This window comes from Lissotriton vulgaris, unplaced genomic scaffold (assembly GCF_964263255.1).
Source record: "Lissotriton vulgaris unplaced genomic scaffold, aLisVul1.2 SCAFFOLD_1943, whole genome shotgun sequence".
Taxonomy (NCBI): Eukaryota; Metazoa; Chordata; class Amphibia; order Caudata; family Salamandridae; genus Lissotriton; species Lissotriton vulgaris.
Genome location: NW_028255417.1, coordinates 414,839 through 430,858, shown reverse-complemented (window position 1 = coordinate 430,858; position 16,020 = coordinate 414,839). Strand labels below are relative to the sequence as shown.

At 44.0% G+C, this 16,020-nt stretch overlaps 1 protein-coding gene across 1 annotated transcript in view; it reads left to right on the top strand.

The window, feature by feature from the left end:
• The first annotated feature begins 6,755 nt into the window (after nt 1-6,755).
• Nucleotides 6,756-16,020, top strand: part of LOC147659140 (ADP-ribose glycohydrolase MACROD1-like) — a 106,872-nt gene continuing 97,607 nt past the window's right edge. Inside the window, exon 1 of the mRNA XM_086951945.1 lies at nt 6,756-6,858. Coding sequence (XP_086808071.1) covers nt 6,756-6,858 — 103 coding nt within the window. The remainder of the gene's footprint in view (nt 6,859-16,020) is intronic.

Sequence of the window (16,020 nt, the reverse complement as noted above, 5' to 3'; positions counted from 1 at the left end):
CCATAAAAAAACATTAATATTCTAATTTATCATTCATCCCAGATAGATACATGGGGCCCCATTAGGATGGCGGGCAGATTGGCCCCGTTGGGCCGGCGGGGGCAATCCACCCGTCTTCACTGTAGAAAAGACCCCCCGCCATATTATAATGGCTGGGGGGTCCGCGGCGTACGGAAAGAATGTCCGCCGCTTTTCCGCCCGGTCGACATGTCGTCGGGGCAGGAAAGGCTTCAATATGATGGTGGTGTCTTTCAGACAACGCTTGCCATATTAGTATGTGCATTTGTGAATGTCTTTCCGTGGCAGTGCCGCCACGGAAAGGCGTGGGGAGTCTGCTTGGGGGGCCCGTTGCGGCCCCCCATGGACTCCGGGGGGGAGTGGGGGGTGCACATGGGTACACCCCTGCCTTTCAAAGAACAACGTGGCAGGCACCGCGCGGTGCCTGTCACGTTCTGCTTTGGAAAGCACAACATGCATTTTTAGCATTGCGGCGGGCGGTGCTGAAAGCACCTCCCGCCGCAATGTTAAAAATACGGGATGCGCCCGCCACTGTGGTGGGCGCATCCTAATTGCCCGCATGGGACCCCCGCCCTTATTACGGGCGGTCCCTTTTACTGTGAGGATGTCCGCCCGCCATCCCAATGATGCCCATGGTATCCAATTTCTTAATCCAATAGAATTCCATTTGAGAATATCAGGATCTCATATATATGTATATACGATCTGCGATTCTTTATTTCGTAGGACAATGGTGTCAATAAAGTTTTGTAGTCACTTGAAATGAAATTCAAAAAGCATGAATGAGTGGCTCAATAACAGTAAATGGCATGCATGTAGCAGCCAGAAAATTTTGAGTCACAGTCTCAACAATTTGATGTATCACTTTAAATGATGGTGTGCTGTCGGTTCTAAGAACAGTACCAGACAGATTCATTTGTCAAAAATAGTGCGCGTCATATATTGGCTGTAAAACTACAAAATATATCGGGTGCAGAAGAATGAATTGTTGCATTGTAAGTTTGAAGTACATAAATGTGAAGCTTAAAATTATATATAGAATACAAATAGGATAAGAAACCGATATACTGTTAGGAAAAAGGAGGGATTTAAGTCTGTGATTATATGTAGTATGTCTTCACTGTTTATGTATTGTTTTTGACACATGTTTATTTAAGAGAACGAAACTGAACTCACGGCACTCGTGATTAAGGGACTTCGGCCTAGATGTAGGTAATAGCAATTTACCGAATGGTAAATACTGAATTTTACAGATTCGGTATTCACTATTCGGTAATTGCTATGTAGGTAAAATAATCGGTAAAAATACAGAATCTGTAAGATTCGGTAATTACCAATTCTGTAATTACAGAATCTGTATTTGCCATTGATTCCTATGGGCCTTGAAGCCCATAGGAATCTATGGCAAATACCGATTCTGTAATTACAGAATCGTAAAATTACCGATTTTGCAAGGGTGACAGGGTGTCACTTTGACACCCTGTTGCACCCCTGTTTCTGGCTTGTGTGCCATGTGACATACAGACATGCCCGGTTTCCGACCGGTATTAAGGCTCCTACATCTGGCCCTTGGTCCCGAAACGCGTCGAGTTGCCGGTATCTGCAAAAATAAACGACTGCTGAAAAGCCTTTTCGTGTCCGTGGCTGCTGTTTTCCTGTTGGTATGCGTTTCATCCCTCCCAGGGGACTTGATCACATGACGCGCATCCACCATTGGCATTCCATTCTAAAGGTTACACTTTTTTTCTCTTAATAATTTTCATTGGGTAAATGTAACCACATGATTATATGTATAAAGTGCTTGGTGTTAATTAAAATAAACATCCACATAAATATCACTTAGTGTCACTGGTTTGGTCAAATAGAGCCAACAATAGATAAATATTAATTGGATAACATTTACATTGTTTTCCTGACGTGCAAGCTTTGCTGTTTAATACATGTATAGAAAAACAACTAAGGCTTTGCTGTTTATTCAAATGATAGATAAAATACCATACCACTTTTCGTTTATAGGTACAATCGGGTCACCTTTCATTAGTTATATAAATAAATATATACAAACAAATATAATTATATAAATATATATGAATAAATGTTATTGCATAGTACACAAATATAAATATATAATATATACATAAGACAACACCACCTGTTTAAAATATTGGGATAAATCCCTGTTGGTTATGTCTAAGGTTCATATGGTTTATATATTGGCTTTACCTTAATACCAGTCAGGGTGTCCAATTGCCTGATCTTTTATGGCTACTTATTATCAGTTAATTCTATGCCTTTATACTTGAATGTTCTGGCGTGATCTAAGTTTATGTTGTTTTTATCATGACCAAAGTGGTCACCATTATGACATTTGGATGTTATTGTGCAAAATAGTGCCTGTGCAAAAAAGTGTAAGTAGTGCCAAATTAAAAGAACATATATATATATATATATATATATATATATATATATATATATATATATATATATATATATATATATATATATATATATATATATATATTTATATATATATATATATATATATATATATCACGGACAGGAATATCAAAGGCACGCCACGGGTCCGACACAGGCAATCGTTACGATTGCCTGTCGGACCCGGCCTGCATCCCAGGATGGTGGCGCCGCAACAGGGTACTGCATTCCGCCAGCCTTTCCATGGTGGTACCTCCGCCATGGAAAGGTTGGCGGAGATTGACTTTGGGGGCCCGTTGCGGACCCCTTGTGCAGGGGCACTTCCGTTTTGTGCCCCCCCTACATTTCCCTGCACCAGGTGGCATGCACCTCGTAGTGCAGGGAAATGCACAACAAGCATTTTTATCATTGCGGCGTAGTAAATATCATTGGATAAATTATCAGTTTTGTAGTGTAAAATATTACGTCATGTATTTTTTAAAATTCTATGTGTTTATATTTTTTCATGTTTTAATTTTAGAATATTTTTTATTTAATAAATTGTTATTTGTAAATATTATTTGTTTAGATTTTTTTAAAAGAGTTTACATTTTCTTTTAGTAGCAGGATTTGGGGTTAATAGGAAATAATGGTGGGGAGAATTTAAAACAATGTATAATATAATTTTTAATTTTCAATTATTTTTTAGATATGTAATCTTTTATTATTTTTAAAATGTATTTTATTATATTATATATTTTTTGAGATGTGAACTTAGATATATTTAAATGTTTCTCAAAAATAAAATCCTAATCCTTTAAAAATCTTTAAAATATTTTTGATTGTTTAAAATAATGTTATTTTTGTATTTAATTATATGTTTAAATTACAACTATTAATTTTTTTATAGAGTTGTCATTGTATTATACAATTTACAAATATATTTAGAAAGGAAATAAAATATTGTTATAATGACAGCAATATTAATAGTTGTCTGGATGTGTTGTATTGTAACATTTTGGGAAAATATGTAATGTCCTTAAGTGTGATAATGTGCAGTAATAATTATGTATTTGTAAAATATTATGTTGTAGGTAAAACGTTTTATTTTTAATTGGATTTAAATAATTAGCATTTTTACGTGTTTTACACCTTCACTAATTTTGTTTAGATTGGAGTGGGAATAGTAAATCTCACTCCTTTACTGTCCTACACCTTCCCTAAGTTGGTTTACATTGGAGTGTGAATAGTAAATGTTACCACTTTAGTGTCTAACACCTTCCCTGAGTTGGTTAATATTGAAGTGGGAATAGCAAATGCCACCCCCCTAGTGTCCAGCACCTTACCCAAATTGGTTTAGATTAAATTTAATTATTTTGCTTATTTAAGTTTTTACACCTTCACTAATTTTTGGGCGATTTTAATTATTTATTTATTTATTAGCGTTTTATATAGCGCTAGCTTGACCCGTAGGTTTCAGAGCGCTTTACATACATCCTGTAAAAAAACAGACGGAAATTTCATTACATTATATGCAGGCAGTAAGGAAGCAAACCAGGGATAAAAAGAATACAGCATGAAAAATAAGGTGGTTAACACAGTCCGGTCACCAACTATCCTTGAATGTCAAGAGAGAGGAGTAAACTTGGAATAATGAAGTCTAGGTTAGTTGACGTTGGTTAGGAAAGTATTTGTTAAGGAGATGGAGTTTGAGGTCCCTTTTGAAACATAAGAAGGAGGGGTTGCTGCAAGCGGCCCCTCCGCTGCCCAGAAACCGGCGTGTTCAACGCGAGACAGAGCCTCGGCCGACCGACAGGCCACGCCCCCATCGGAGGCCACGCCCACCGACCCAGAGCTAAAAGAGACGCTGCTCACCAGCCTCTCCACCTACAAACGCTGCTCCTGAGGCGGAAAGCCGGGAGAGCGCACCGTTGTATTTTTTAAACTGTCCTGTGATTCCTGTTGTTTTTAAAACTTTCACTTACCCACCCAAGCCTCCCACACTGCAAGCGGCCCCTCCGCTGCCCAGAAACCGGCGTGTTCAACGCGAGACAGAGCCTCGGCCGACCGACAGGCCACGCCCCCATCGGAGGCCACGCCCACCGACCCAGAGCTAAAAGAGACGCTGCTCACCAGCCTCTCCACCTACAAACGCTGCTCCTGAGGCGGAAAGCCGGGAGAGCGCACCGTTGTATTTTTTTAAACTGTCCTGTGATTCCTGTTGTTTTTAAAACTTTCACTTACCCACCCAAGCCTCCCACACTGCAAGCGGCCCCTCCGCTGCCCAGAAACCGGCGTGTTCAACGCGAGACAGAGCCTCGGCCGACCGACAGGCCACGCCCCCATCGGAGGCCACGCCCACCGACCCAGAGCTAAAAGAGACGCTGCTCACCAGCCTCTCCACCTACAAACGCTGCTCCTGAGGCGGAAAGCCGGGAGAGCGCACCGTTGTATTTTTTAAACTGTCCTGTGATTCCTGTTGTTTTTAAAACTTTCACTTACCCACCCAAGCCTCCCACACTGCAAGCGGCCCCTCCGCTGCCCAGAAACCGGCGTGTTCAACGCGAGACAGAGCCTCGGCCGACCGACAGGCCACGCCCCCATCGGAGGCCACGCCCACCGCCGATCCACCTACCAACTCATAAGTATGTGCCTCCCAAGGAAGCGCAGCGGACGAGCGCAGCGGGCGCGCCGATTGCGCGCCGAAGGCGCGCATAAGGCAAGCTCGTCTGCGCTCGTCCGCGAGCGTCCGGGACTAGGGACTAGGGACTCTGCATGCTATCATGCTTACACATCTGCTGAATTACTAGCGCTTCGTCCAACAACCTCGACGTATCCATCTGTTCCCCACAACGCGGCGAGACGCATATCTAACTTGAACATAGGCAATCCCACCACCCTCACAAACGTCCCTGCTCCTGAGTACTCAATGCTCACGACCACACCCAGCTCTGCTCACATGTTCAGGTGTATATATCTAAACACCCGCTCCATGATCAAACACCAGTCAGATATTTTTCTACTACTTATGGACAAACAACCTGACATGTTGCTATTGACAGAGACTTAGCTCACTCCTGACTCATTACCAGACATTTTAGCTGCCCTACCTGCAGATTATTATATACTATCAGCATTACGCCCAGGTGGAAAAACTGGGGGAGGAACAGCCATAATTGTTAATAAGAAATTCCAACTTAGACAGCTCCCATCTTTGTCTCTACCCAACACTGAAAATATAGTCGCCAAAATAGATACTTCCAATGGCTCACTTGTACTGGTCTTACTATATCGCCCTCCCCAAACCATGGCCACATTCCCTTCCACTTTAGCTCAACTACTGGCACCGTTAGTAACAAATCACCCTAAATTACTTCTGGTCGGGGATTGAAACTTCTGGTTTGACAACATATCATTGGATCCCCAAGCTGCAGAGATGACTGAACTTTTCTGTGATCTCAACCTGACACAACACATCCACGCTGAGATTCACCAGAAGGGCCATAGTCTTGACCAAATCTGGTCTTTGAACTTGCCATTATCCTCAATAGACATAAAACCCTGCTGTTGGTCTGATCACCACAGCATAAGCTTCTCCTTCCAGCTAGACAAGACCACCCATTTCAAGTTACAAACCAGTAAAACCATCAGGAAATGGACTTCTATGGACTTGCCAGCCTTTCTCAACTTTTTAGGCGACTCCCTTCCCCCTGACAGCACTAATGTGGAGGAGGCCGATGGTCGGCTCAACGAATGGCTTACCGCAGCGACCAACATCTATGCTCCTCCTACTCGTCTTTGCAGCTCTAGGAGCCCGGATGCACACAAATGGTTTACACCTGAGCTAATAAAAACTGAAATTGGAAGTGAGGCAAAAGGAAAGAACATGGCGCTCTCAGTACTGCCCTTTAGCCAGGGCCACATACTGTTTAGCCAGGAAGACTTACCAAAAAACTCTACAAAACCATAAAGCTACTTATTATTCATCCAAAATCCTAAATGCCACCAATAAGTCAAAAGAAATTTTCAGGATAGTAAATGATCTTTGCAACAACGATAGAACTTCCCCTCCGGTAGTCCCCACACAAGCGTTATGCAATTCCCTGAATGACTTTTTCCGCGATAAGATCTTACTGATCAAACAGAACATCTCCACACTTCCAGTTAGCGCCCCAGTGGATGACATCTATTTTAATCCCTCAACTTTACATTCTTTCCCCCTCATTGATTTGAAAACTTTCTCGGGACTACTGTCTAGAGTCAAATCAGGCTCCCCTATGGATGTCTGCCCCCCCCAAATCATGAAAGAAATTGGTCGAGCCATGCCCAATAGCATGATACCCCTGCTCAACGACTCTCTTACTTCAGGGATAGTGCCTAGCAGTTTCAAGCAGGCCTTACTAATTCCCCTCACCAAGAAACCTGGTATTGACCCACTGGACCTCACGAACTACCGGCCTATATCATGGTTGCCCTTCCTATCCAAAATGCTAGAGGCGCATGTCACCAACTGCCTCTCTATTTTCGTGGAGGAATCAGACTATCTCCAACCCAACCAAGCAGGATTTCGGCCGGGCCACTCGACTGAGGCAGTAATATTGGCCGTTCAGAACACCCTGAGGTCCAATGCTGATAAAAACCTTCATCAAGCCCTGGTACTTCTCGACTTGTCCGCCGCATTCGACACGGTTGACTATTCTATCCTGGTCAATCGTGTCGAACAGGCGGGCCTTAGAGACTCTGCCCTAGCCTGGTTGAAATCGTTCATTTCTGAACGTACTCAGTCTGTCCGCCTAGGCTCTTTCTCCGCTGCCAAAATCAAGTCTTTCTGCGGGGTGCCCCAAGGCTCTTCGTTATCTCCCCTATTGTTTAACTTGTACATGCGGCCCCTTCTTTTCGCCCTGAGAAAGCACAAAGTCACTGCATATAATTATGCAGATGACTTGCAGCTAGTCTTCATTCTTAACTCCCCAAATGCCGTGGAGGACTTCCAATCCACTATGACTTTAATCCAGAATTGGATGTCCTCAAATCACCTTAAGCTAAACCCAGGGAAAACTGAGTTGATCCTGCCCGGCAAGAGCGAAATCAGTTGGAGCCCAAACTTCTGGCCTGCTGATATGGGTCTTCCCCCTAAGAAATCCTCGACGGTAAAAAGCCTGGGGATAACCATCAATGAGGACCTCTCGCTGAAATCCCAAATTGGAACCGTGGTTTCCTCCGGATTCTACCAATTAAGGAAAATTAGGAAAATCGCCCACTTCCTCACTCCTTCCGCCTTAATTCAGGTGGTCATGGCCCTAGTTCTCTCCCACATCGACTTCTCAAACAGTCTATACCTTGGCCTACCTGTAGGACAACTTAGAAGACTGCAGTACTTACAGAATCAGGCCGCCAGGCTGATCTGCAATGTACCCAAATGGGAATCGATCAAATCAGGCTTAGAGACACTGCACTGGCTACCCGTGGCTCAAAGAGCCGAATTCAAAGCAGGGTGCATCATCTTTAAGGCTTTGCAAGGCAAGGGACCTCTATTCATCAGGCAGCTGATCGGAAGATATGTTCCCTCACGTAACCTGAGATCAGCCCACAAAGACCTACTTGAAGTACCTCGCTTCAAGAAAAAACGACAAGGTGGTAGCAGCTTCCACTTCTTGGCAGCTACCCTATGGAACTCTCTGCCACTAGCCCTCCGTCAGAGTAAGGACCTCCTTGCCTTTAGAAAGGCCTTTAAGACCCACCTCTTTACACAGGCTTACCTGAAATAAAGACTCCTGCAGACTCCCCCCTTGTTATGTTTTTTATCTTCTTTCAGCGCCAAGAAGCCTTCGGGCGTATGCGCGCTTTATAAATTTTTAATAACATAACATAACATAACATTGCATCTGAGGACTCTAGGGAGAGCGTTCCACATCCTGGGAGCGTTGCCAGAAAACGATCGGTATTGTGTGGTTTTCTTTTTCAGTTTCGGAGGAATAAGAAGGAGTGAGTTGGAGCTTCTCAGAGTTCTGGGTTGACCTGCTCTGACCAGTTTGTTGTTCAGGTAGTTGGGGGCCGGAGAGTGAAGGCTTTTGTGTGTGATACAGGCCAGTTTGTAAATACACCTCCCTTCCATGGGAAGCCAGTTGAGGGAGTTGAGAGCTAGAGTGATGTGTTTGTGATGTGTTCAAATCTTTTTACTCCATATATACGAGTCGAGCGGCCATATTCAACACTGCCCTTAGAGGGGCTAGGTGAGCTTTTGGAGTCCCTGTTAGGATGGCGTTCTCGTAGTCAATTTTAGAGAGAACTAGGGATTGGACTACTGTCTTGAGGTCATCATGGGGAAGAAAAGGTTTCAAATTCTTGAGGTGTTTTAGAGAGAAAAGAGCACTTTTTGCAGAGTTTTTGATGGGGGCCTCCATAGAACAGTTCTTGTCAAGTGTGATGCCTAGAGACTTAACTGAGTCGGATAGGACGATGGGGCAGTTTAGGGCGACCAGATTCTTGAGCCACTCTTGGATTGGACGATGGTTGCTTTTTGGAGAGAATAGGATTAGTTCTGTTTTATCAGGATTGAGCTTTAAGTGATTGGCGTTGAACCAAGTTTGGATCTCGGTTAGTGTGGCATTGAGGTGTTGGATGTCGCTGGGAGACTTGATTTTGAAATAGATTTGGGTGTCTTCAGCGTAAAGGTGGGAATGCACTCCAGCTTTTTTCAAGATGATTATGAGGGGCTCCATGAAGAGATTGAAGAGGGACGGGGAGAGGATCGATCCTTGCAGGACCCCAAGTGTGACTTTTGTTGGCTTCGAGAGACAGGAGTTTGATTTTAATTTGTTGCGAGCGGTGTTGAAGGAAGGAGGTGAACCATTTTAGTACTGTGCCATTGATGCTGGAGCGCTTCAACAAGGTCTCCAAAAAGCTGTATGATTAACTGTGTCGAAGGCCGCAGATAGGTCAATAAGGATGAGTAGGCAGGCATCACCTTAATCTAAAGCATTGTGAATATCGTCAGAGACGTTGAGCATAGCTTTTTCCGTGCTACAGCCTTTCCTGAATTCTCATTGAAGTGAGTCAAGGCGGTTGAACTCATCAATGTGTTTGTTGAGTTGCTGGAGAACGCATTTCTCCAATGTTTTTGCAAGGAATGGGAGGTTGGGGATAGGTCTGAGGTTGTAAGAGATCATTAGGATCTGCCCCTGGTTTCTTGAGAATGGATGTGATATGTCCAAGTTGAAGGGAGTCTGGGACACAGCCTGAGGTGAGAGAGGCGTTAATGTTTTTTATCCAGAAAGGGGAAATGGTGTGGTTGAGTTATTTTATAATTGTGGATGGGATGGGCTCCATAGTGTGGGAGGAAGGTTTTAGGTTAGAAATTATACTGAAGACCTCGTTTTCCGACATTGGTTCAAAGTCGGACCAATGTGCATTGTTTTTTAGCTGGAGGCAGGCCTGATTGCTCTTGTTAAGAACTCTTTCTGGATGGTCAAGGGTGGTTAAAGGGGGCAGGTTAAAAGAGAAGGAGGGTTAGCGGTATGGATGAAGGATTGATCAAATTTTGAGACTTTATTAGTGAAGAAGGTTGCAATTTCTTCACATCGCTCATTGGTGGCTTTGATTTCTTGAGAGGGAGTGCAGTTTGATTGGCCTTTGATAATGTTGAAGAGTTCTCTCAGTCTGTTTTTCGCCAGATCTAGTTGGCTGCGGAAGAAAGACGCCTTTTCACTGAAAATGTGTGTTTTGTAAGCCTGCCTAGCAGATCTAAGTTTTGCCAGGTGTAAGGTCTAGGGGTTTAGTCTCCAAGACCTTTCGGTTTGTCTGAGATGACGCCTTTCCTCATTCAGCTCCACATTAAACCAGGGTTTTGATTTGGTTTGCCTCAATTGTTTGAGTTTGAGTGGAGCTACTTGGTCTAAAACCTCAGTCATTTTTTAGTTAAAGTTTGTAGTAAGGTCATCGGCCGTCCATGATGAGGGTTGGAGTTGAAGATGGGCATGAATCATGGATTCAAGTTCGGATTAAGGGACTTCCTTTGATGTTTCTGGTCCAGTGTTTAGGTTTGTCATCACGAATAGGTTGGTGGCTGACAAGTGCATCAATCTTGAACAGAATGAGGTGGTGGTCGGACCAGTCAATGGGAGAAATCTCTTTCAGAGAGACCAGTTCATTGTTGGTAATGATCGCATCCAGTGTTGCACCTTTGATGTGAGTTGGTTTATTGCAGAGTTGTTTGAGGTTATATATTTCAAGTAGGTTGGATAGGTTCTGGACAGTGGAGACTTCTGGGTCGTCCATTGGATATTGAGGTCACCCAGGACCACGTCTTTAGTGTCTGTCATAGAGAACCGTGATATTAGGTCTGTTAGTTCTTCGGGGAAAGGGGTACGCTCTACAGGGGATGGTAGATGGTGTGGAATTTGATGGGTGAGGTGCCCTTGGCAGTGAGTTCGACACCCAGGTATTCAAACGAGTGGGAATAGTGAATTTTACCCCCTTAGTGTCCAACAGCTTCATCAAGTTGCTTTAGATTGGAGTGGGAATAGTAAAGTCACCCCTTTACTGTCCAACATCTTCCTCAAATTGGTTTAGATTGGAGTGGGAATAGTAAATATCACCCCATAACTGTCTAACAGCTTCCTATAATTGGTTTAGATTGTAGTGGAAATAATATACCTCACCCCTTTACTATCCAACACCTTCCCTAAGTTGGTTTAGGTTGAAGTAGGAACAGTAAATGTCAAACCTTTAGTGTTAAACACCTTCTCCAAATTGGTTTAGATTGGAATAGGAAGAGTAAATGTCACCCCTTTAGTGACCAACAACTCCCCCAAGTTGGTTTTGATTGGAGTTGGGATATTAACTGTTACCCCTTTAGTGTCCAAAACCTTTCCCAAGGTGATTTAGATTGGAGCGGGTATAGAAAATATTACCCCTTTAGTGTCCGACACCTTCCATGAGTTGGTTTAGATTGGAGTGGGAATAGTAATTTTCGCCAATTTAGATTCCAAGACATTCCCCAAATTGGTTTAGATTGAAGTGGAAGTGGAAATAGTACATTTCACCCCTTTAGTGTCCACCACCTTCCCTAAGTTGGTGTACATTGGATTGTGAATAGTAATTGTTACCCCTTTTGTGTCCAACACCTTCTCTGAGTTGTTTAATATTGGAGTGTGAATGGCAAATGTCACCCCGCTAGTGTCCAATACCTTCCCCAATTTGGTCTAGATTGAAGTGGTAATAGTAATGTCACCCCTTTAGTGTTTAAGATTCCCACCAAATTTATCATAATAAAAAGATGTCACACATTTTTAAAATGTTCTTTTTTGACAATTTTAAATTTATTGTATACTTTTACATTTAGTCAAATATATATTTAAAACAAAAATAATAGCAATTTTAAAGTGAAGTAAATAAAATAATGTATTTTTTAATTGTAAAAAACAGAAATAAATGAGGTTTTATACATATTTGTATAATGTACGTTTTCATGTGTTATTTTACAGTTAATGTGCTGTGCATCTGTCTCATAAAAGCAGCCTTTTACACACATAGGGGCTGATTACGAGATCGGTGGCCCGACCGCGCCGACCGCTGCTGCGGCGGTCGGGAGAACACTGCCAAGCCGACTGCACCCTGACCTCGTATTATGACACTACAGCTGGGCTGGCAGTGTGTCATCAGCGGTTGAAGGGCGGCGGCATGCTTTGGCTCATAAAGAGAGCCTGAAGCATATGTCACCGCAGTTCATTGCCTCTTGCCCGTTGGGTGCACTGTATACCATGCACCATATTGTGCATGGCACACAGTGCACTTAAAGGAGTTCACAACATATGCCCCATTAACAGTCACCAATGGGCAAAATCGACCTATTTGGGCCCCCTTCCCTGCCTTTCCGCCAACCTTTTCAAGGCGGGGACCCCGCATGAAAAGGTTTGCAAAAAGTCAGGTCATAATCCGTGACTGCATCGGCACCGCCTCCGTAGACCTCCGATTTCACCACCACCGCTGGATCCGATTGATTGCAGTGGACTTGTGGCGGTCCAACCAGCTGACTCGTAATTGAGCAGTCGAACCGCTGAGGAGGCGGGGGTCGGACAACCACCAATGGTACGGAAGTTTTAAGACTCGTAATCAGGGCCTTAGAACTGTTGTGGTTACTAGTTAACAACATCTTACCCAAGTAATATTGTGACACGTGGTAGGCCTGAATTGGCCCAGTCTGTACTCAAGACACAGGAGCTGGTGGTGCCCGGATCTCAATTGCAGTGTCATAGTAAAACATCCATTTTGAGCCAGACAGTGCTTGGTTGTATCAGGGTAATGAAGGCAGCAACCGGCACGTGAGCGGGCGGCGTAGAAATGCTAGAAGTAGAATGATAGTCACCAGTTAAACTTCACCAGGGCACATGCAGTATTTGAGCCCTGGCCGTTCGACACATGGGCCAAAATCCAGTGCCACAGATCTCCAGTTGTTCCATGTTAGATGTAAATAACTTTTCCAGGCCTGGTTTTATTCATTTGGTTTATATCATTGCTATTTCCAATATTGCACATCCCAAACGAAAGGATAGGACAGGGTGGACTGCTGAAGCCGCATACAGTGCCGCTCAAACTTTTTGCAAGAGTAGATGAGGGAATGCTGCAGATCTGGTGAACGCAAGTGATTCCAAACTGCTGCAGAATCTACTATTTGTGAGGACCAGAGGTGCTGGAGCACTGGTCCCCTGGTTTATGTGGAACAGGAGCCATATCACTTCCACGTTTTCCTGTATACCCGGTGCTCGACATTCCTCCGTACTACCCCTTTGTAGCAGTGTCCTTGGGTTGGCAGTGCTCTTTTGTGGTCCTCACTCTCCTTCCTGAACATTTGATATTAGTTCTGTGTGTGCAGCTGCCTTTTGATGTCCATTATGTATTCAGTGTGAGAAGTTTTTGGAGAGGGAAGTGCACAGTTATTTTCTAACTTTACCTGTAACCCTGTTCATCTGGCACAGCATATAATCCAGGAATTCTAATATAAAAAGCTGTGGGTTTAGTTCAATTTATTAGAAGCCTGTTTAGGAGACAGGTGCTCTTGTTGAAATTCAAGGCTTTAGTGAAAGTAAAGTGGGGTCAAGCTCTTCTTCTGTACTGAGACAGAGTTGATGAAAACTTGCTTCTAACAACTCTGCCAGTTAGGAGTTTAAAAAGACAAGAGGAGAGGAATTAAATGCATCATTAAATGCACATACCCTGCTCGGAGAGCAAAAAAGGTCTAGAGGATGATTGATGGCTGGCGGGGAGAAACGTTAGCTGGGGTTCAAGCAGATAAAAGATGCAGGGCCATGCAGGAGGGAGGAAGTTCCCCCAAAGAGCTGAATCAGATAGCTGACAGATGGTAAGACATATGTGTGAAAGAGGTGTTGCATGTGTGCTGCATGGGCACTATGCACATCTACAAAGGCCTGCACAGTTACAGGCAATTGAGTCTTCGAATCCCACCAGTCTGAGTCATTACCACCACCACCCTTGCCCCCTTGTGAGGATGCAGTGTTCGTGAATTATTTCCTTCACCCCCATTGTGCCCTTAGTGTACATTGCAATATTACAGCTCCGCCATGCATAAGCATGGGAGCTGGCGGTGCTGATGACTATGCTGCAACTGGTCTCTGACCGTATAAAGGGGTCAGTATGACTGGATGTCCATGTCTTGAGAGTATGCTGCTGAATGTGTGATTTAAAGGTGCCGGAGTGGATCTGGACTTGTCAACCAGTGCAGCATCGACACTGTTAATATAACCTGGGGGTCTCTGTTCTTGTCCTTACTACCTCCCTCTGTTGATATCTTACGGGTTTCCCTTGAGGTTTATTTTGCATGATTGATTAACTGCATAGTTGTGTAGAGACAAATGAGAGGTGCTTGTGAAATAGATTTTCTATGTGCAGGTAGGCTTGGGTCAAAGCCTGTAGGCCTGTCCTCCTGAACCAATTTCAAATAAAGAGTGGAAAATATCATGTATGTAGTAGCTGACCTCTGTTTTTACAGATATGATATTAGGAATTTTAATGAAAAATGTTGAACCTGTAAAGATTCTGTGTTTTGAGATGTCTACCTCTTAACCCCTTCCCTGCGGTGGTAATTCCGCCCCGGTGCGGGGATGTAATTAGGGGGCGTAACCCCTGGCGTGCTCAGGACGGCCCCCGGCCGTCCAAACACCGCCCACTGATTAATTCTCCAGCGCAGGCGCGAAATTTGCGCTGCACTGGGGAATCGGCTGCGTTCAGACGCCCCGCGGCCGTCCTGAGCACACGCCCAGAGTTACGTAGGACGGCCGGGGTCCGTCCTAAGCACACAAGGAGTTAAATGGGTGAGCACTTTTTAAAAATGTTGGTCACTTGAATTTGCTGGGGTGAAAAAGATCATCATCAACCCACCACAAAGCACACTAAACTATATGGCTAAGTACAGGACAAGGCCTAAAATAGCAAAGTGGGTGAAGTTTCGGATGGAGATTTACCAACCCAAAATTTTTAATGTACCGAACATCTTCGCATGAAAGGAACCCTCTCTTAAATCAATAAAGACAGTAAAAATGCTTTACAAAATGGCCGAAAAGATGATGGAAATACAGTGGGACTTCCATGAGTCTGCTAGTTTGCGGACGAAACTTGGAAACAAAGAAAGCAGCAAAACTCTAGGGAATATTTTCGCTGCTGAGCTGGCAGATCAGTGCCTCCTGTGCATCTGGAGGGGAGACAGACAGTTTTGAATCTTACCCTGAGCCTTACTGAGAGGCTGTCAATACTTGAGGCAGTGTTTTATCTCTTTATGTCTGTGTTTTGCTGGCATTCTTGGAGGTTGGTGTGCCCATTCCACTGCATATAGTTGTGAGGGTAAGTAGCTAAAGGCCATTGTCAGTTGAAAATGGCTCCTGTGCTCACCAGCAGCGGCTGGCACAGGTACACGCGGTGAGGCAGCGAGGGGTGGGGAGGGAGTCCACAGACGACTGAATAGATATAATAAAAAAATCAATAACATCTATTCAGTCATCTGTTGGCTTCCCCTCCTGTTTCACTGCCCCACCCCACCATGCTTACCTGTGCCGGTCGCCGCTGGTGCTCACTGCACCTATTTGTGTGAACATACTTTGATTGCTCCCCAGGTAGATCCATAGGTTAATTCTGAAAACAGCTGTGGAGATTGGATGTCTGAAAAAGGATGGCATATTAGAGGGGTCGACCTCTGTTTGTGCCCCATTTAGTATGAGGCTACTTTTCTCTATCAACTCCTCAAAACTTGTTGGCTAAGCTAGTGAATTTATGTGATGCTCAGGAAACCTTAAAATAGGTCTGGTTGTCCTCTGTGTTCCCACTCAGAGGACATCCAAAGTTGAAGGGAGTTCAGGGAGAATGTGATTCATCTGAGAACACTGATGAGTGGGTTCATGTACATGTTGAAAGGGTCTGTGGGACTACTGGATGCTCTTAAAAATATTTATTGTTTATATTTTCAAAGCAGAAGGGGTCCCTAGGGGACCCCTTTCCGTTTGTGAATGTGTTACAATTTCCTTCGAGGTGCTAGTAAAATATTAATGTTTCGCACCCGGAATTCGGTCGCAAAACATG